The sequence below is a fragment of the Eumetopias jubatus genome, unplaced genomic scaffold, assembly GCF_037043125.1.
Source record: "Eumetopias jubatus isolate StellerSeaLion01/CBP00866 unplaced genomic scaffold, mEumJub1_p1.0 scaffold_10, whole genome shotgun sequence".
Classification (NCBI taxonomy): Eukaryota; Metazoa; Chordata; class Mammalia; order Carnivora; family Otariidae; genus Eumetopias; species Eumetopias jubatus.
In genome coordinates this window covers 86,501,786-86,521,283 of record NW_028274816.1, presented here as the reverse complement: position 1 = coordinate 86,521,283, position 19,498 = coordinate 86,501,786, and the positions used below count along the sequence as shown (strand labels likewise).

The window sequence follows — 19,498 nt, the reverse complement described above, 5'->3', positions numbered from 1 at the left end:
TGCTTTTTCTGGCGCGGGAGCAAAGAGAAGTCTCCCCGGGAGGGCAAGAACGCGACCCCGCACCTTTCTCAGGGCCTGCGCTCAGGGGACGGGAAGTCACAGACCTAATCAGCTTGGCTTTCTGAATGGTAGTCCGCGGAGGGAGGCTGGCGCTCCATCGGGCTTTCCTTGAACGCAGCCGCTTCGGGATAGAAGGGCGGCAGAGAGGCGCCACGTCGGCGCGGCTCGAACCCCAGTGGCTTCGGGTCGTGCTGTGGAGCGCGCCATTCGCATCCCTGGCTTCCGCGCCCCTTCCGCTCCCGCCTCTCGTCGCTCCAACTCTCTCCCCAGTTGTGCTAAAAACTCTGGTCAATGTTGCTGTCCTTCGGGGCCTTGGGGGCCTTCCTGCCTCCGCAGCGACTCGGAGGACCGGGGTCCAGGCTTGGGGCCCGCCCCGACGGGAGGCACCTCGCGGCGACGCCCCCGTCCCCAGGCCACCTCGTTCTTGGGTCCCGAAACCGGGCCCAGTTGCCGCGGGTCACCCGCTCTGATTGGGTTGGGCGTCCTCGGGAAGAGCAGGCTCGGCTACGTCCCTCCCTGAGCCGCTCCGGGCCGGCGTGGGGGAGGGACGGCTACCCTCGGCGGTCGGGCCTGGGAGGCGGCCCAGGATGCCGTGCGTCCCAGGGACTATTTCCTCCCGGACGCGGCAGGACACTGGGCGCGGCGTGTCGGCCTGAGTCCAGGTGCGCGCAGGTGAGGCCGGGGGCGGGCCCGCAGTGCCTCGTGCATATTCACGCCGGACGCGGTCCCGCCCCCGCGCTCCCGGGGGCCGAGGATTGGCCCGAGAGCGGCCGCCGCCCGCCCCCCAAGGGCGTCCTCGCTGCGCTCCCGCCCCGTCGGCTCAGAGCCCTGGAGGGGCGGGGCCAGTCCCGGGGGCGGGGCCAATGGGGTCCGGCGCTCTCGGCTCTGCGAGACCGTCCGGCTCGCCCTTTATGTAAATAGCAGCGGCTCCGCCCCCTGCTCTCCGCGCCGGAGGTGAGCAGGAAGGAGACTGCCGCCCAGCAGCCCGTGGGCCGGCGGCGGAGTGAGCGGAGCCGGCGGCCGGTTCCGTGGGACGCCGAGGCCTCGGGCGGGGGCCGGCCTGGGGCTCCAGGTGAGGCGCGGGCCCGGAAACACCCAGCCGGGTCCGCCCCCTCGGGGCGCCCTCCACTCGGGGCGGGAAGGCGGGGGAGGGCCGGGACCCCGGCTTTCCCCGGGAGAGCTGTGCGCGGATCTGCGCGCCTCGCCCTGGATCCCGTGGCTCCGTTTGTCTGGGCGAAGGACACCTGTAGGAATTGCGGCTGGGAACTTTTCTCTGCCTGATCCGTCCGCGTTTACTGAATTTGGGCTTTGGGTTTGCTTAATAGTGTTGGTTCTGGGAAACAGAGAAACAAGTGCCCGGCCCGGATGAGTGCAGGAGGTCACCGCGAGCGAGGGTGGGATCCCGGGTCCCTGGGCCCCACGTGGAAGGCCCCTGGCCCGAGAGGCTGGGGACGCGCGTCTCAGGTAGTCCGCTCTCTGCGAGCAGCGGCCGCAGCTCGTTACCTCGCCGGCTTAGTCCCTGCCCCTGCCATCTGGGCCCACTCTCTGCCGGCCCTTTGTGCCTCCTAATCCCCGGACGCAGGAAGCCCGCGGGAGGGGCTTCGGTCTCTGGGTCTTTCTCCGCCTCTGGCGGCCTTGGACACCTTAAAGGAAGGTATGGAGATCCAGTATGTTTTCCACGACGACAGGGGTGGAGTTGTGCTGTGATACGTTAGGACTTGGTGAGGAGTGAAAAATACCGTCTTGCCAAAGAAAGTGTGCAAAGTTTTCTCTTGGTTTGCCCCTGCTGGGCAGTTTGTAGACACACTGAGCTTTAGCTGTGGGGAGAGCTAACTGTAACCAGGAGAACCGCGATGTGGTCCTCTCAGGCTCTCACCTGAGAGCAGGTGAGCATTGGGTGAGGGGGCAGGGCTTAGACTCAGTGCCCCTTCCCCTGGGGATCCACGTGCCAGATGCGGGGCGTCTTAACCTGGGCTCTTGGGATCCTCTGCAGAGTTTACAACTCAGAGTCCTGTCAGGCTGCAGAGGGGATTGTGAACAGGGAGGGGAGCTGGGAGGGAATGAGTGTGTCAGGGAGACGGAAAACCCCAGGTGGGAAGAACAGAGCAGCGGTACCGAATAGCTGTGGCCCAGCCCCGGAGAAGCCACCGTCAAGAAGGGCTTTTGAGGAAGACTGTGCGTCTTCCAGAGCTAAGACATGGGAAGGGTCCTGGGAGAGATGGTCCTACTTATTTATCTTATGGCAGAGCATTCCGGTTTGGTTTTCTCTTCCTTCCTTCCTTCTTTTTTTTTCTTCTTTCTTTCATCTATCACAGGGAGAGTGTGGGCACGAGGCAGGGGGAGGGGCGGAGGGAGAGAAATCCTCAAGCAGACTCCTGCCTGGCGGGGCTCCATCTTTGGACCCTGAGATACTGACCTGAGCCAAAATCAAGAGTCTGGTGCTCAACCAACTGGGCCAACCAGGTGCCCCAGATTTGATTTTCTTAAGTGATCTTCCCACAGTGTTCACCTGTGGCAGTCAAGAGGCAAACCCAGCTCTGGGGGCTCTGATGACTACTTACTCCTCTTCTTCAAAGTTAGATTAGGCCAGTCTCTGGGGGGGGCCACTGGACAGTGTTTCCAGTGTCTGAGGTCAGTCTGCCTCCCTACTTTTCCTTGAGTCAATGGAGTGCCTCTTTGGTGGTAGAATAATATAATTTTAATAACTTAATAATTGAGCACTTAGCAAATTTTTAACACAGTTGCATTGAAAGAAAAAAAGGCCCATAATTCCAGCTGACCCATTAGTTTAAAAAATTAAAAAGGTTCTAGGAGCCCATAGTGGGGAAAGTGAAACGTTTTAGAAAGTATGAGGAGGCAAAACTCCCTCTTGCTTCTCAGTCTTTTTCCTCAAACATGGTTCTTAAGTTATTTTAGTGTCTTCCCAGATAACAGGTGTAGCTCTGAATCATGCTGTGCTGATTTCTTGCTCCATAATCTTGGCTCAGTCACCTAACCATGCCAAGCCTCAGCGAGCCTTGTTGACAGGAGAATGGGGAAAAAAATGTCATGAACATGTGTGGCCTGGCATAGAGCAGGTATCAGGGGGTGGGTGAGCTGCTTAACTTGCTCCATAAAGCATAAAAAGTGTCACTTGTGGGCCTTTGGGCAGACACCTGAACCTTTTGGACATGCTTGCTGGGTTGTGAGGGAATTTGGCTTCTTTGTCCAGAAGTCAGCCAAGTGGCCCTGATTTTTGAAAGCCTCTGGAGGTCAGACCTTTTAAAATGGGAATATTGTTCCTTGAAACTAGGGAGGCAGAGGTAGAGGACAGTGGCCTCTTCCAGCCTCACTTTGTGTTCCTGTGGGTGGCCCTTGGTACCTGCCCTGCTCTTTGGGAGAGCCAGGAGTGAGGCCTGATGGCCAGACCCCAGCTGGGGGCCTTTCCTGGGGAGAAGTGGGTGCACAATCTAATCTCAGCTTTTAGCAGAGGCTTGGCTGTATACATTCTGTACCCTGTTGGGGATGGAGGGGATCACATTCTTGTGCTGCTCTGTTGCCATTAAGGAGCTTTTCTGGGAATTCCATAGTGCTTTCAACCTTGTTTAGGGAAGAGGTGCCCTCCCCTGCCGGGACGTCCTGGCCCCAGGAGGCTGCACACCCCCCCACCCCACAGAGAAAGTGGTATATGGAGCTGGAAATTGTGGAGCCTCTACCATCAGTCTGTGACCCCTTGTCTACCCACTGGAGACATTGAGCATCCCGGGCAAGAGTCTCCAGGAGCGCTGTGGGGTTTCCTGAAGGATTCCTCAACTTTCCAGATCCTTCTAGAAGTGTCGGGGGCAACTATTGAGACACCTGAGTGGAGGCCCAAGAGGCCCATGGTCCCTGCTGCTGGGTTGGCTGCTCTGCGCAGCGCTGGCCGCCTGGACTTACTTATCCTGAGTACTCCGCTCAGAGAAGGCTTCTTACCTCACTCAGGCAATACCACTCTCAGGGCTCCTCCCGGGTCAAGGCATGCCAAGTCTGTTTGGCAACTTTGTTTTCCCCTACCCAGGAGCAGTTTTCAGGGAAAAGTAGGGTGTGGGGCAGGAGAGGGGCGTCCCCCAGTGGGGCCATCGGTGCTGCTTGCTCTTCTCCAGCCTTGGCTCCCAGGGTTCCCCAGGACACCGTCCCCTCCCTGTGCCCTGGCACCATGGGGCTATGCCCAGTTACCTTTGAGGTGACCTTCCTTCCCCGCCCTGCCTCTCAGAGGAAACTGGTACTTTGAAGAGTCACTCTGCTCCTTCCCCTTCCCAGGAACCACAGTGAATTCTTGAGCTAGGAGAGGCTCCTCTGGGCGTGGGGACAGGGAACCTGCTAGGTACCTGACTCTACTCTTAAAGAATTCAGCAGAGACTAGAGTCTTCTCTCAAGACACCTGACTCAGTGTTCCCAGGTTTGTTGAGAAGGACATCTGGGCATAGGACTACTTGACTCTAGTAAATAATATTGTTCTTGGATTCTCCTTGCTGAGGAGCTGGGTGTCCCGGAGCTTTGGTCTGAGGGCCCACAAAGGTACCCCAGCAGGATGCCAGGCAGATGTCTACATGACCCTGGCCTTGGCCAGAGACTTAAGAACAGAGTGAAGTGTTAAAAGGTGATTTGAGTTATATAGAATAAGAACAAAGTAGGGGTTTGGGGTGGGGGCGCAGGGTGCAGCTTGAGGTGATAAGGGTGGCCTCAGCAAGAAGGTCACATTTGAGCACAGATTTGCAGGAAGTGAGGGAGTTCTTCAAAGAACATGAGCATCTCTCATGTGTCCAGGCGCTAAGCACTGGGGGTACAACCATGAACAGGACAGGCACGGTCTCTTTCCCCTGGACCTGACATCTTTTGGAAGCTCTGTGGGTCAGCTGTCAAGTCTTGAGGCAAGTAGGAGGCTGTGGAATGGGGCCTGATAGGATGGGCCAGACAGCCTACCACCCCCACCCTAGGCAAGTTGTCCACCTCCTCCGCAGAATGGCTTTGCTCTTTGGGCTCGGCCATATCCAATCTGTCACTTCCCTGGAGAGAGCCTGATGCTGGGTTGCAGATAAGGGACTGAGCCCCTAGAATGGGGATGTGTTCAGGGAATGCGTGCATTTCTACTCTCCACCACCCCCCACCCCCCGCCCCATCCTCAGGGGCCTTGGGAGAAAACCCTACAGGAGGAGCCTTGGGTGTGGCAGGAGGGCCCTCCCAGGGTTGTGGGACTGGCTTGTGGCTCCTTAGGATGGGGGTGGGACACGACACTGATCTGGGCCTAGCCAGGGAGGGTGAGGTCAGGCTCTGGCTGCTCACCCAGGCTTGTCCCATCCGGGCTACTGCTGGCCAGCCCCCTTGATCTGGGAGAGAGGCCTGAACTGGGCAGACAGAGGCTTCTGCAGTCAGGTTGGAGTTCAGACTGGGGGTCGGAATCTTACTGCTTGGGCTTAATAGCTCTCTGAATCAGTTATTTCATAACTAATAAAATTACATGAGATGCCGTGGGTAAAGTGCTTCAAGTGGCATCTGGCCATAGTTTGGTCTCAATCTTTTTTTTAATTTATTTGAGAGACAGCATGAGTGGCGGCCGGGGGGGTGGGGTACAGAGGGAGAAGAAGAAACAGACTCTCCGTGGAGCAGGGAGCCCGATGCGGGGCTCGATCCCAGGACCCTGAGATCATGACCTGAGCTGAAGGCAGATGCTTAACTGACTGAGCCACCCAGGCGCCCCTGCTCAATCCTTTTTATTACCTAACAATAGCAGTGACAACCCTCTGGTTCCTGTTCCCTCTCTGGGTGTTCTCTCATAGTCCCACCTCCCACCTAGTCCCACGGCCTTTCAGCCACAGTTTGGTTGCTAAGCTGCTGGCCAGGGCCCTGTCCGGTGCCTCTGGGAGATTGGGTTTCCCGGGGTAACCCGGCCGCTTGCAAAGCAACCTTGGGCATGGCGAGTTGGCACAGACGAGATGCTGGAGGGGTCTGCAGCTGCCCCTGGCAGTGAGAGCCCTGACCCACCACTCCCCTTGGTAGGAGGTTCAGGGTGTACTCACACCCCTCAGACGGAAGGACACAGCCACACACAGGCCTCACACAGGATGTCGGGAAGGGAGGGCAGCCTCTACAGCAGCAGGGGCCTGTGGGGAGCACAAACAAAGGGGAGAGGAAAGGAGAGCTGGGGACTCCAGTTCACACTGTTTGTGCTTCTGGAGATCAGGACCACAGCCAGGTGCTGAGGGTGGCAGGGGGCGCCTTTCCCTTGGGCCACGATGCCTAGAGCCTTGCCCCTGAGCATGGCCTCTCCCAGCAGATGGACGGAGCTGACTGGGTTATTGAGCGGCCTTCTCGGCGGCTGGCCCATCACACACCTCCAGGACAGATGGGCTCAGCTTGGCCAAGCCTCTGTCTCATGGGCAAAGAGTACCTGTGTGGGGTGAGCAGCCTGGGCTGGGACCCCGCCTTTTTCCTCCCCACAGCATCGTCAGATCTGCTGCTTAGAGCAGGGGCTCAGGACGGGCCTGCGCCAGAGGGTGGTTTTGTCTCTACCTCTCCTGATCTCTTTACTGAGCTCCTGAGATGCCAGGGGGGCAGGGTCTAGGCGCATCTCCACAGTGGGGTCTGCACAGAGGATGGGAAGGGAAGCCAGGCTGTGAATTCACCAAGTAGACAGCTCCCCTGTCTTTTCCAGGGCGGGCATTAGGGGGTGGGGAGACCAGTCTTAGAACCCTGGCAGGATTCGTGGCTGGTGGCAGTGTTGGGTGATTGGAACGGCAAGAAGGGAAGGGAAGCACCGGCTCAGCCTCCCTCAGGGAACGCACAGCCTAGTTCCACACACAAGGCACAGAGCTGTATGGAAAATTGGTTACAATCAGGCTCCTCACACACCCGCACACGCACACGCCATTGGTCAGCGAGCCTCACGTGGGCCAGCCCTAAACCCCGAGTGCCCACACCCAAGGGAACAGAGGGCAGAACAGGGAGGGCTGCTCAGAGTTTGGTCCTGTCAAGGACAGAGGGTATGACAGGCAGGAACTGAGACTGAGTCCAGGGGATGGAGAAGGTGTTTATTACGAAGCCCCCTCAGGAGTCATGCTCTGGCCAGGTGACATGCCCAGTGCAGGAAGCCAGAACCCTCGGAACTTCTTACATATCTCCAGTGACTTGGCATCAGATTCTTCTTGGCATCCCCGCTGGGCATGGCCTATAAAGTAGTAGTGTCCTTTACCCCCAGGTCCTGGGACCCTGAAGCCCGAGGTCAGACGGCTGGTCCCACCCACCTGTCCCTTCCCTGCGTCTGTACCCATTTGGTGTCCAGGAGGCAGGCCTCTCCCCTGTTCAGGTCACCATGGCCGGAGGGGAGCCCGGCCCCTAAGAGAGCAGGAGCGATCCCACCGACAGGACTGCCTCCTCTGAGCTTGGGGCCACCCTCCTACCTGGCCACTGCCTGGGCCTTCTCCCCTTCTCCCATGTGATCCTCTTATCTTCCCTGCCTGGGAGGCAGATAAACCAAAAGAAGAAAAAAATCTCTACTAATCCGCTGCCAGTGTGGTGTCTATTTAAATCAATATATATATATGAATATATAACTTTTTAATAGAGTCTACCTGACTTTAGGGTACATTGTACATATGTTTCTATGTCCATTGTCTTCTGCCCTTTTAATGAGTATAGTACGCCTTTGAGCAAGACCCTGAGTATACTTCACCTGCTCCCTTCTGATTTTTCCTGATAGCTTAATGACCAGGACAACAAGGCTGGGAAGAACATTCGAGGAGCTAGACGGGTGCTCTTGTCCATGGAAGTTTTAGGGACCATTTTAGCATAAGGTGGCCGAGCACTGAAAGAGGAGGGGGAGAGTGACCAGGACAGATTCAGAAAGAGAATGCTTTTTCTAGATGGGTTGCATGAGGGGCAGGAGGTTATTTCAGATGGAAGCACAGAGACCCTAGCAGAAGGGGCCTGGGGTCGGGGCTGAGCGGATGGGCTGGCCCTGAGCAGAGTGGGGCTGTGCGGTGGGGGAGAGCAGACCGAGGCTGACCCTGCCCAGGACTGTCAGTGGGCCCCCAGCGAACTGGGACTGAAGCCATCTGCTGTGGCCCGCCAGACCCCCCTTTCTGACCCACTCCATCTCTCCTGTTGCCTGTACTTGGCCCCTGTGCTTGTCGTCATCCTGGAAGATGCAAGCTTGTTCCATTTCCCCTGACACATCCTGCCCCCGAATCTTAACACGGCTGACCACTTCCTATCATTCAGGTCTGGGTGGAGACATCTCTGTCTCTATGTTCATTCATTCAGCAGGGGTGCCTCGGTGAAAAAAAGGGCAGAACTCCTGAGTAAGAATGAGAAGGCTCATCCTTGGAGAGGGGTGCACGGGTAATAAACAAGATTAGTAAGGAGACTGTTGCACCTTGACCAGTGCTAAGGAGCAAAGCCAAGCCGGGAAGTAGGCAGGAGAAGGTCCGAGAAGGTGAGAGAGAGAAAGAGAGAGTGGGTGGGTATCTGGAGGAAAAGCATCTCAGGAAAGGAAGAGCAAACCCACAGACCCAGACCCGGGAATGTTCACTGAGTCCTTCCAACCGCACCCTGGTCACTCTGGGCCCCTTCCTTCATTTCCTTGCTGGCCCTGCTCTCTATCTGAAACCATCCTACTGACTGATATGTGTACTTGGGCGTCATCACGCACTCCCCTGCAAAGATGTCAGCTTGGTGAAATAAAGGGTCTTGTCTTTTTGCGCTGTTGTGTCCCCAATCCTAGGACAGTGCCTGCTCCATGCCGGGTACCTGGCATGGCTTCCGTTCCCGCCAGGAGACCGGTGCATCCCCTTCACAGACGAGCTCGCAGGGCCTCGAGCAGCTGCCTTGGTAGGCCACCCCACTCGGATGAGCTGAGTTGTGGTGGTTGAGCCCTGGCCGTTGGTCCCAAGCTCTGGCACTTTCCCTTACAACCCCCACACCCCATTTCCCACCCCCAGGAGTGGGCTGAGGAGGTAGGATCAGTTCCATACCAGGGAGCTCCAGGTCCGTGTTCTTGGAGCTTCTCTCTGGAGAACCCACTTAGCTGGGGTCAGTGGATCTGAGGGTTTGCCTGGAGGTGAGTCTAGCCAGTCCCAGACCTGTTCCCCTTCAAGAAGAGGTGGCACTTTTGACGCCTTGACCTGGGAGCGGGTTATTTCTGTGTTGGGAGCAGCAATGAGGGGTTGGTGGGAGTGAGGAAGAGAGACCGTGGCTGCCTGTGTTGGTCCTGGCTCCCTCACCCCATGCCCTTGAGGTCCCGGGCCGCAATCCACTCAGTGGGCTCTGAGCTGAAGGCCTGCGTACACCGTGCCTTTCACTTGCAGGGCTGTAGTGAGGCACCCTCTGTCCTCACCATCCTTACCTGCCTCCCAGCGTCCTTAGATTTGGAGTTCACCAGACCTGGGGGCAAATCCAAGTTCTGCTGGTTTCTCCTCAGTGACCTTGGACAAGTTACCCATCCTCTGTGGTCTTCATTTCCTTGCCTACCAAGTGGAGATCTTACACTGAACTTCCAGGGAGGCGGGTGGAGGGTGAACAAACATCCGGGACAGGGTTTAGGTGTACCTTGTACAGAAGTTCGGAAGAAGGAGGGGCAGGACGTGTCCCGACATGCCACTGTGCCTACTCCTTAGTAGTGGGATGTAGGGAGGATTTTCTCCTCGGGATTTCCTTTGTTATTTTTTATTTTATTTTTTTACAGTGAGCAGGGATGACTCGAGCAAAATGTTTAAAAAGTAGTAAAAAATAACACGTAGGGGTCTGGTATAGTGCCTGGTATGTAGCAGATGCTCTGCGGGGCATTTGGGTGGGTGCCGTGCCTACCATCTCCCACCAGTCTCCGCGTCCCATCTGCCTCCCTCCTACCTGCCCCTCCTTTCCCTGGGGCTATGCCGTGTCACCCTCAAGCCTGCGTGGGTTCTTCAGGGCAGAGCCCAGATCACCCTGTCCCTGGAGTCCGCAGGCCCCTCTCCTCCAAGGCACCACTCCCAGCTTCCTCTGACTTCTGACCCAGTGACCTCGGCCCAGGAAGGGAGAGTGGACGCCTCCGGGAGCCCGGAGCGGAGCTGCCGATTTATGAGCTTGGGCCTGTGCCGCCCTCCCCCGCAGCTGGAATTCGAGGCCATGGCTCAGCCGTTTGTCCGGGAGCCCCAGGGCTCTGTCACTGCTGCAGGCCCAGGGATGTTTTCACTCCCGGTCCCCGGAGCCTCCAAGATTTCCCTGTGTTTCTTCCCTGACCCACTTCGGGACCTCGGGTCAGGTGGGCACCCGGGAGTTTCCCCGACTACCTGCCAATCTGGAAGGAAGTGGGGCTCCCCATTCTGCTCCGGCTCCCCCAAAATGGAAAGGCACAAATCTCTTGCATCCGCCCCATCCCCTCCTGCAAGTGGGGGTCTTTTCAGTGTCCCCAGAAGGTGATGGGCACTCTGGAGGCTGGTCTGCACCTGTTCCCAGCTGGGGTGCTGTTTGGATTGGCCCACGAAGTGTGTCTCTGCCAAGTGGGGTGACCCCTCCCAGCATGGCCAGCCCTTGGTGGTTCTGCCAGAGACTACCACCACGGCCCCCCTGTGCCATCCACATGCCTTAGAGGGAGCCCCCAGTCTTGGAACACACAGGGTCCTTTCATATGCAGAATTCTGGCCCGATGGTTAATTCTTGTCACCTCACAAGAAGCCAGAAACTAGAGGGCATCTTTCAGGTCTCAGATACCTTCTCCCCTAGGACATCCACCATGTCGGGGTCAGGTGCTCCCCGAAACCTGCACTCCACCCTGGCCCCAAGTAAGCTCCTCCGGGGCAGGGACTGGGTCTGTTTAGTCTCTTTTATCGAGTCCAGCTAGCCCTGAGTCCCTGTGTTCCTGAGGACAGGCCTTGGTGTCCTCTGGTCAGTGGGAGGCCGTGCTGCAGCAAGCCGGAAACTGAAGTGAAGATCCTTCTCCCTTTCCCCAAGGATGATCCAGAAATAGTTCCCCTTGGATTGGGAAAGCATTCTACATTCAGATGGTTTGGGCGGATGGGTTTTGGGCCTTGAGGTGGTTTCTTTATTGGGAGCCGATTTCTTCTCCTGATAAGGCTCCACTTAGGCCCATGGGAAAGGGAGTCTCTCGATCAAGCGCACCCATCAGAGCCCAGGGGAGCTGGGACCGGGTTAGCCAGAGATGGGGGCTGGGGGGCCAGCCAGGAAGCCCAGCAGCCTGGTGGGGTGGACCCTGTTCCACTGTGGGTCCCGGGCATGGGGTGGCATGGGCCAGCGCCCTCCAACCACGCACTCTGTTCCTCGCCTGCTCAGGCTCCTGACAATTGTGGGAGAGCCTTCCCTGAAGTCAGCAGGAAGAGTGTGCCCCGGGGGTGCTGACCCCAGAGACCTCTGCCAGGCCTCTCCCGTCCCCCTGGTGGGGTTCTGGTCTGGGAGCCCAGGTGGACAGCCTTTGTATTTCTGCCTCCCAATTGGGCTCTGGAGAGAGAGGCTTGTGAAGTTTCCCTTTCTGTTTAGCTGGGGTTTTACGGTTTTTCAGAAAACAGGTTAACAATTAAGCTCATTAACCTCAGAGCCTCCATTCCTATAAAGCCAGGCGAAATGGCTTCCTCCCCCAGCTTCTCCCATTGGCTTTATAAGGCCACGGTGGCCTGGAACAAGCGTTAGAGCTTCGACCAGCCCCGGACCTCCAGGTATAGACATCCCTGGGGTTCCTGGACTATCCTTCGCAGATGGAGCAAGGGCGCACGGGAAGGTGGATGGTGAAGCTGCTGTGGGCCAGGGCCGGCCACCGCTGGGCTTGGGGAGAGCGGCTGGGCTGGGCCAAGCCCTTGGTGCCTGGGAATCATTGTGGTTGCTGGGGTCAGGGCTGCACGGCTGCCTCTCGCTGGTGGTCAGTGGCTGCTCCTCATTCTCTAGGGGCCTGCACACTAAGCACGATGAGGCGGTTCCTGAGGTCAGGACATGACCCTGCACGGGAGAGGCTCAAGCGGGACCTTTTCCAGTTTAACAAGGTAAGGGGAAGCACCGTGTTGTCCACCTTCACGGGGTGGGGCTGGGGCACTCAGGCGGCCTTTACCTGGATTAAGGTACTTCCTGGGCGCTGCCAATGTACATGGGCACCTGACTTTGGAAACGGGGTCTGGTTGGTGGGCTTTCCTGGGAAAGGGCAGTGGGATCCCCAGGCATTGGGACTCTCTGTCCCGAGTCTCACTGGCTGTGTGACCTCTGCAAATCACTCTGCCTCTTCCAGCCCCAGTTTCCCCACCTAAAAAGTAAGGCTAAAACAACCTCCCTCCTCACAGGCTGTGGAGGAGGCTCAGGGACAGGAAAGATGAAAGGAGACTGAGCCCTGCCAGGTGTAGCAATGTCCCTGTGATGCCTGGTCCCTGGGGCAGTGGCCGCAGCCCATGGCTGTCCCCTTTTTCCTCACATGGCCCCCACAGGAAAACGCAGCTTTCCCTGCAGGCAGCACACAGTGATCCCTGTGGCTTCCTTGTGGCAGGCTTAGGCCTGGGTGAGCAGGGAGAGGCACCTGAAACAATGTGCCAAGGCTGGCATTTGGCTACCCCAACCCCAAACTTGCTCTGAGGCCCCCCCGAAGCCAGAGCGACCTGTCCCCCGAGACCACAGGGAGGGCCCCAGGAGCTCCACTAGCTTCCTCACCGTGGCTGGGGCCTGAGAAGGCCAGAGCTGGTCTATAAACAGGAGTGCAACGCAGTTTATTAACTCTGCAGCCACCTAGCAATCTGCCGCCGTTTCGGGGTAATTAGCATGTCTTACGGCGGCTTTGATCTAGGCCCGTGGCCTGCATGCCCAAGCTTCCCTCTGCCCCCCGAAGGTGGACTGCAGGAAGCGGAGCACCACGGTGCTCTGCTCCTCAGGGGCCCAGGGACCCCTCCAGGACATGCTTCCACTCCAGCTTGGCCGCTTAGATAGATGTTGGATGACCCTGTGCCCATCGCCCACAGCATAGGCTTGTTACAAGGCTTGTATGGAGTTAGATAATTTGTGGTCTAGGAGCACTAGCTGCCGTTCTCACGGGCTGCCTCCCAGGGAGAGAGAGAGCTCCCAGGGCCTTGTGTGAGGTGGATGGAGGCGCCCTGCCGTTTTCCTCTGATTTTCTTGACCTGTGTGGTGTGGTGACGGAGCTTTGCTGAGGCCACTCGCCTGTGGGATGAGGGCTTCCCTGAATGAGCACCTCTTCCCACTGGCAGAAGGAAGCTGTGGGCAGTATCTTTGGACCTCGGGAAGTGGGGTGTGGGTGTTGGGAATGGGAGATCTCGGGAGCCCCTGGGTGCCTGCCACCGTTGGTGCCAAGGGAGTAACACATGGGTGTCGGTCTCAGAACCTCAGCACTCACCTGGGGGCTGGGGTGACCCCCGTGTGCCTCCATTGCCCCTGATGACACCGAGAGATCTCACACCCCAAAAAGGTGGCCAATTCCAGTAGAAACCGGATAGACAGGCTCAGCAGAGGGAGGAACCCCTGCCCAAAGTTCCAACTCTGCAGCAGGGTGGGGCTGGGGTGGGGCTGGGGCAGAGGAATCATCCCCCCATGCCCCACAACTGGTGGCCCCCAAACTTGGCTGCCCCACCCCTAGGGCTGGCTGGGGAGAGCGGGAGGGGAAGCTCCTGGAATTCCTTCCTCCTTCCATTCATGTGCTAGAAACCTGCATTGAGCACCTACTGAAAGACAACCCAGGGCTGGGGCTGTGGGATCTCTGATAAGATCTTTGCCCTCCAGGACTTTATTTATAGTCTAGAAGGAGGGAGGGGGCTGAGGGTCTGAAATGCCACTTCCTGGGAGTAGAAAGGAGGAAGGGGAAGGAGGGAAGGGAGGTGGACCGGTTTGGTCTCATCTGGACACTGAGTGAATGTGGAGCCTGAAGGGTTGGGATTGGGGGATGAGGCCAGATCCTGGACTATTTAGAAACCTGGGTGGTCCCACCCATGCCAGCCCCTCCCCCGCCCCAGGCTTCCCTGGAGTCGGCTCAAGGGAGCCAGGAACCTGGGAGTCTGGGGCCTGACACACCATAGCTATGGTGGGTTTTGAGCCAGGGAATGAGCGATCCCATTTCCAGTTTGGAAAAAACTTTTTTTATTTTTATTTTTTTAAGGGGAGCATTGCAGTGATTGGATGAGTCCCAGGCAGTGGGGTGGCGTGCAGGGCACGAATAGAACAGGGTTTCTCAACCTTCTCACTGTTGACACTTGGGGCTGGCCATGTGGTGAGGATGTTGAACAGCATCCCTGGCCCTACCTTCCCAAGATGTACAACCAGAAATGTCTCCAGACGCTACCCAGTGGCCCCTGGCCGAGGACCCCTGGATTAGAGAACTATTTAGGGCATGAGGCCTGGTGCTAGATGGGGATGTAGGAGTGAGGGGGGCAGGGAAGGGAAGTGTGTGTCCGGCACGACTGTGGGGGCTCCATCCTGGGAGGGGGAAGCCCAGGAGAGGTGAGGAGCGGATGAAAGGGCAAGTGATGCATTTGATTTGGACAGAAGAGCAGCAGCGATGGTCCCCATTGATCGGCAGGCGGTGCAGCCTGGGGCTGGGTTAGTGGTACCAACAGCCCCAGAACTGACTGCCGAGGTTCGCCAGCTGGGTGACCGTGGGCAAGTCACGCATCTCCACAAAGCGACAGAAGCTGGGGCGCCTGGGTGGCTCAGTTGGTGAAGTGTCTGCCTTCAGCTCAGGTCATATCCCAGGGTCCTGGGATCGAGTCCTGCCTCGGGCTCCCTGTTCGGCGGGGAGCCTGCTTCTCCCTCTGCCTCCCACTCCCCCTGCTTGTGCTCTCGCTCGCTCTCTCACAAATAAATAAGTAAAATCGTTAAAAAGAAAAAGAAAAAGATGATGTGGAAGCTACTCCATTGAGTTGGCGTGAGGATTACATGAATTAAGGTCTTAAGTTGAAAGGCAGTGTGTGTCTGGTGGCCACAGATTCAGAGCACAGCTCTGTGGGCATTATTTAGCCTCAAGTTTGAGTTTGGGGAGCCTTGGAATCCTTGGGTCTTCGCAGACAGTGGGTTATACAGAGCTGGAGCTTGAGCCTCAGGTGGCCTGTCCGTGCAGGTGTCATTCACACGTAGGTGAAGGTCAGCCCTCTGAAGGGTGCCCACAGCTGGTGAAGCAAGCATTGTCCAGACTGGACCAGTGGTCCCTGGGAAGGAACTGTGTCTGTAGACAGATTGATTCCCTGAACCCTCTGCCAAGCAGCAGAGGGGCCAGGGAGTGCCATGGTCGGGCAGGGACGCTGGAGCCCACTGTGTGCCTTCTCACTGAGTGACTGCAGACATGTTCCTGAGCCTCTCTGCTCCTCAGTTTCCTCATCCGTGAAGCGGGTGTCCTCATGGTCTCCACGTCCAGGTTGGTGTGCAAAACAAAGTTGCTTTGAATGGCACCTGGCACACACTTGGTACCTTACCTGGTTCTCGTGGTGCCTCACAGCCAGGTGGCATTCCCATTCTGCAGGTAAGAAAGCTGAGGCCTGGGCGCCTGGGTGGCTCAGATGGTTGAGCGTCTGCCTTCGGCTCAGGTCATGATCCCAGGATCCTGGGATCGAGTCCCGTATCGGGCTCCCTGCTCTTTGGGAGCCTGCTTCTCCCTCTGCCTCTCTCTCTCTCTCTCTGTCTCTCTCTGTCTCTCATGAATAAATAAATAAAATCTTTAAAAAAAAAAAAAGAAAGAAAGAAATCTGAGGCCTCCAGGGCTCACACAGCCTGAGCATATAGTGGGTGATGGCACCGGCCAGAGGGGCTCCCGGTCCCATCTACCCACCAGCTGCACTCTGAGGGTGGTGACCTCACCTCCTGAGCCTCAGTTTCTTTGCCTGTGAAGTAGTCTTTTGAGCCATTGGTGGCCAGATGAGGGGACTGTGGAACCCACTGGACATCTCAGTGGAGAGGAAGTGACTTCAAGGGGACGCAAACTCATGCCACAGTAAAACTCCTTCCTTGGAAATCCCTTGCGGCAGCTCCCTCCCCTGGTGAAGCCAGCCAGTTGATAAAGGCTCTGGGCCCTTCCTGTCCAGCCTGCCCACGCTCTGCCTACCCCCAGGCTCCGAACAGTGTGTTCCTGACTGGCCACCCCTGTCCAGGACCAGGTTGTTTTGTCTTGGCTTTTTGGTGGCTGGTCCCCTGGTGTCAGGTGACAGCCACACAGGGAGGGCCAGGTTGCTGCCACCACCAGGAATCTGAGCTGACCACACCCAGTATAGGGCAGTGCCACCCAGCCCAGCAGCTGGGCGTGCCCCCTCCAGCCCCCCCAGCAAGGGCTAGGGACTCCTCAGCCCTGGATCTTGGCCGGCGTCCTCCCTCGCTGAGGGCAAGATGAAGGGCCCCCACTGTCCCTGACCAACAACCTTTGCTGTCTCCCTTCCAAGAACCTGAAATGGGGTCCTGGAGCCAGCATGAGACAGACAGGGCTTTCTTTCCTGCACCAGGCTAATGTTGCAGTTTGGCGGCTCCTGCAAATCTCTCCTTTCCCAGTTCCTGTCAAAAGAGTTCATTGTTCTCTCCTCCCTTGGTAGAGGTCACCTGAGCCAGGTAGCAGGGTGGGGGCAGGGCCAGGTAGGCTGAATGCTGAGCTCAGGAGGTAGGGGAGGCTGGCTCCAGTGGTGGTCAGGTATTGGGCAACCTCCTAGCTGGACTCTGAGCTGGAGGTTCTGCTGCCCTAGGCTGAGCCCCCACCCCACCCGCTGTCCTGGGTGGAGGGATGATTCAGGGCTGCTGTGTGCCTTGGAAGTCCACAGCAGGGCGCCCCTGGGGCTGAGCCCACTTCTTGTGCCCCATGTGGACCTCATATTCCAGTGGGGGGGTTGAGTCTTTAAAGGCTGTTAGAAGTTGGAGGGTGGGACAACCAAGGTACAGGGAGGACACAGATTGGGAGCGCCCCTGGAACACAGGCCAGGGGTGCCTTGCAGAACCTTCCCGCTTCCCCAGGCTGCTCTGGGCTTCTGGCTCCTCCCTAGTTGACCTCTGTCCTCTTCCCAAATCCAAATCCCGTCCTTCCCGTTCCCAGGACGACCCTGGGCCTTTTGTAACTGGCCTGGGGCCGCCACACCTCCTCCCTCCACCTTCAGGCAGGTTTGTGGCCTCCTACTGGATCATAACTGCCTCATTTGAGGATTTGTGGGCCTTACTTGCGTGTCCACCTCTCCCCGCCCACCCCTCCCCCAACCTGGGGAATGCCGTCACCACACTGATTACATTTGAACCCACTCTCTTGGCCCCTGGCCAGGTAAGGGCATCATGACATTTCCTCCCCTCATTTTGTTCTTGGGGGAGCCATGGTCTGCTGATGAAGATGCCTGGATGATGGAGACCTTTAGAAGGCAGGCGGGCTGTGTGCGGCAAGGCCTGTGTGCTGGGGGGGCGGGGAGGGGTGTGGCGGGGAGCCGAGCCTTCCAGCTGAGCCTGATGGTGGGTGGTCTTCTAGAGGTTGGCGGTCAAGCCGCAGGCGGCCCTGCTTAGTGCAGTCATTGGTATCATCCCATTGATCAGACGTGAAATGAGGCTCAGAGAGGCAGAGGAACTCACCCAAGTCCCAAGGCATTTTAAGTGGCAGAGGGGGGATTCAGAGCCTAGTGGGCCTGACTCAGTCCCTGTTCTTTCTAAACCAGCCTATGGAAGAGAAGGTGGAGATGAGAGTCAGGAGTGGTGGCAGTGTCCCCAGGACCCTGAAGGATGGGCCCAGCCTTTGTCCGGAGCAGTTTCGGAAAAGAGGCCAACCTGTAATAGGAGTGACTCGGGTGGGGTATTAGAACTTCCTGCCGGGGTGTTGGTAGGTGGTGTGCGGCCTGGGAGCCTGAAGAGAGAAAGCTGCACGCTGTTTCCTCTTTGGCTTGATTTTCTTGCCGATGTGCTGAGGCAGAATCGTCCTGAGGGCAGCGCCTCGGTCAAATAGGATTGTCATACGAGCCACGTACGTAATTTAAAACATTCTAGCAGCTGCATTACATTTTTTAGGTGAGTGAAATTAACTTTGATAATATATTTTAATCCAATATATCCAAAATATTACTGTTTCAACATGTAGTCAACAGAAATTAATGAGGGTTTTTCTAGGTGTTTTGTATTTTTTTTTTAAGATCTTATTTATTCGGCGCATCTGGGTGGCTCAGTCGGTTAAGCATCTGCCTTCGGCTCAGGTCATGATCCCAGGGTGTCCCCCTCCCACTTTTTTTAATACAGAATCTTGGAAATGCCAGGTGTATTTTACACTTAGAGCATATTTCAATTCAGACACAAGATTTTCTTTGGAGCTACGTAATCTGTAGTTAGAGTTTGGAAGGTTTGTAGCTGAAAAGGGGGATTCACAGCATGTCTGCCTGACTCCATCCCCTGTTCCTTTGGAACCCAAGAGCATACCTGGAAAGTTTTCCAGGGACTGAACTGGGCACCTATTCTTAAAGTTAATAAAAATTAAAATTTCCATTCCTTGGTGGCACTAGCTGCACCGCAGGTGCTCAGTATCTCTACGTGGCTCACGGCTGCCTGGGCACAGGGCTCCTTCCTGCAGGACATTTTCCCTAGACTCTTCCAAATTCCAGAGGCTTTGGCCCCATGCTGCTGCTGACTGGGATGAGAGAAAAATGCCACCATCCCAGGAACCTTTTCTTGGGCCCTGGCTGCTGACTTGCTGAGGCCCCAGCAACCTGAGGCTGGCTGAGGCGTACCCAGGGGCCCTGGGGGAGCTGGTCCCCACACACACCATCACGTGCCCTGCCCTCCTTTTCCTGGGAAATGTTTACATTCCAGACACTGTGCTATCTCCCCAAGACTTTCCCAGGCGCTGCATTTTTTACATAGCTGAACAGGGACCTGGGCTGGCCAGGGGGGCTCCTGCTGGGTCACTCCTCTCCAGTCTGTCCCTTCCAGGTATAGCCATTTGTAGGGCAGACTAGTTCCTGGCAAAGAGCCGGCAGGGGAGCGGTGGGGGGGTGGGGTGGGGCTTACACCTTTGTGTCCCCAGAATAACATTCTTTGGAGCTCTCCTCCCTGGCTGACCCCACCTCGGGGCCTCCTTCCGTGAGCCGCTGGACTGGGCCAGACAAGCCAACAGCCGGCAGTTGGGTTTGCTAAACCGTCATGCCCACTGTCACTTCTCTCTTTCTGCTCCTTTGGGCCTGGTGGGACAGCCAAGGGAAGCCCAGAGGAGAGCCCTGGGCCTAAGGAAAGCTGCCTCATTGGTGCAACCTTTTTCCTGCAGGGCAGAGCCTTCATTGCTTAAAAAAAAAAAAAAAAATGTAAAGCATCTGGCTGGCATCCTTTGCCCTGCTCTGATCTAGCTCTACAGGTTCCGTATCCTCTGCGGTGGGAGGCGGGGGGCGGGGAGCGCTGAGTAAGAAACAACCAAAAACCTTCCGGAAGGTAGTTTATCAGTCCAAGTCTGTAGTATATACATCCATACCTTTTAAGCCTGTAATTCCACCACTGGGACATCTACCTAAGGAAATACTGAGTT

General features: G+C 57.1%; 1 protein-coding gene across 2 annotated transcripts in view; it reads left to right on the top strand.

The window, feature by feature from the left end:
- The first annotated feature begins 1,044 nt into the window (after positions 1-1,044).
- The window catches only part of LLGL2 (LLGL scribble cell polarity complex component 2), a 32,668-nt gene continuing 14,214 nt past the window's right edge, over positions 1,045-19,498 (top strand). For both annotated transcript variants that reach the window (XM_028112811.2, XM_028112810.2), the window contains exons 1-2: positions 1,045-1,132; positions 11,950-12,044. In XM_028112811.2, coding sequence (XP_027968612.1) covers positions 11,970-12,044 — 75 coding nt within the window. In that variant the 5' untranslated portion in view covers positions 1,045-1,132; positions 11,950-11,969. The remainder of the gene's footprint in view (positions 1,133-11,949; positions 12,045-19,498) is intronic.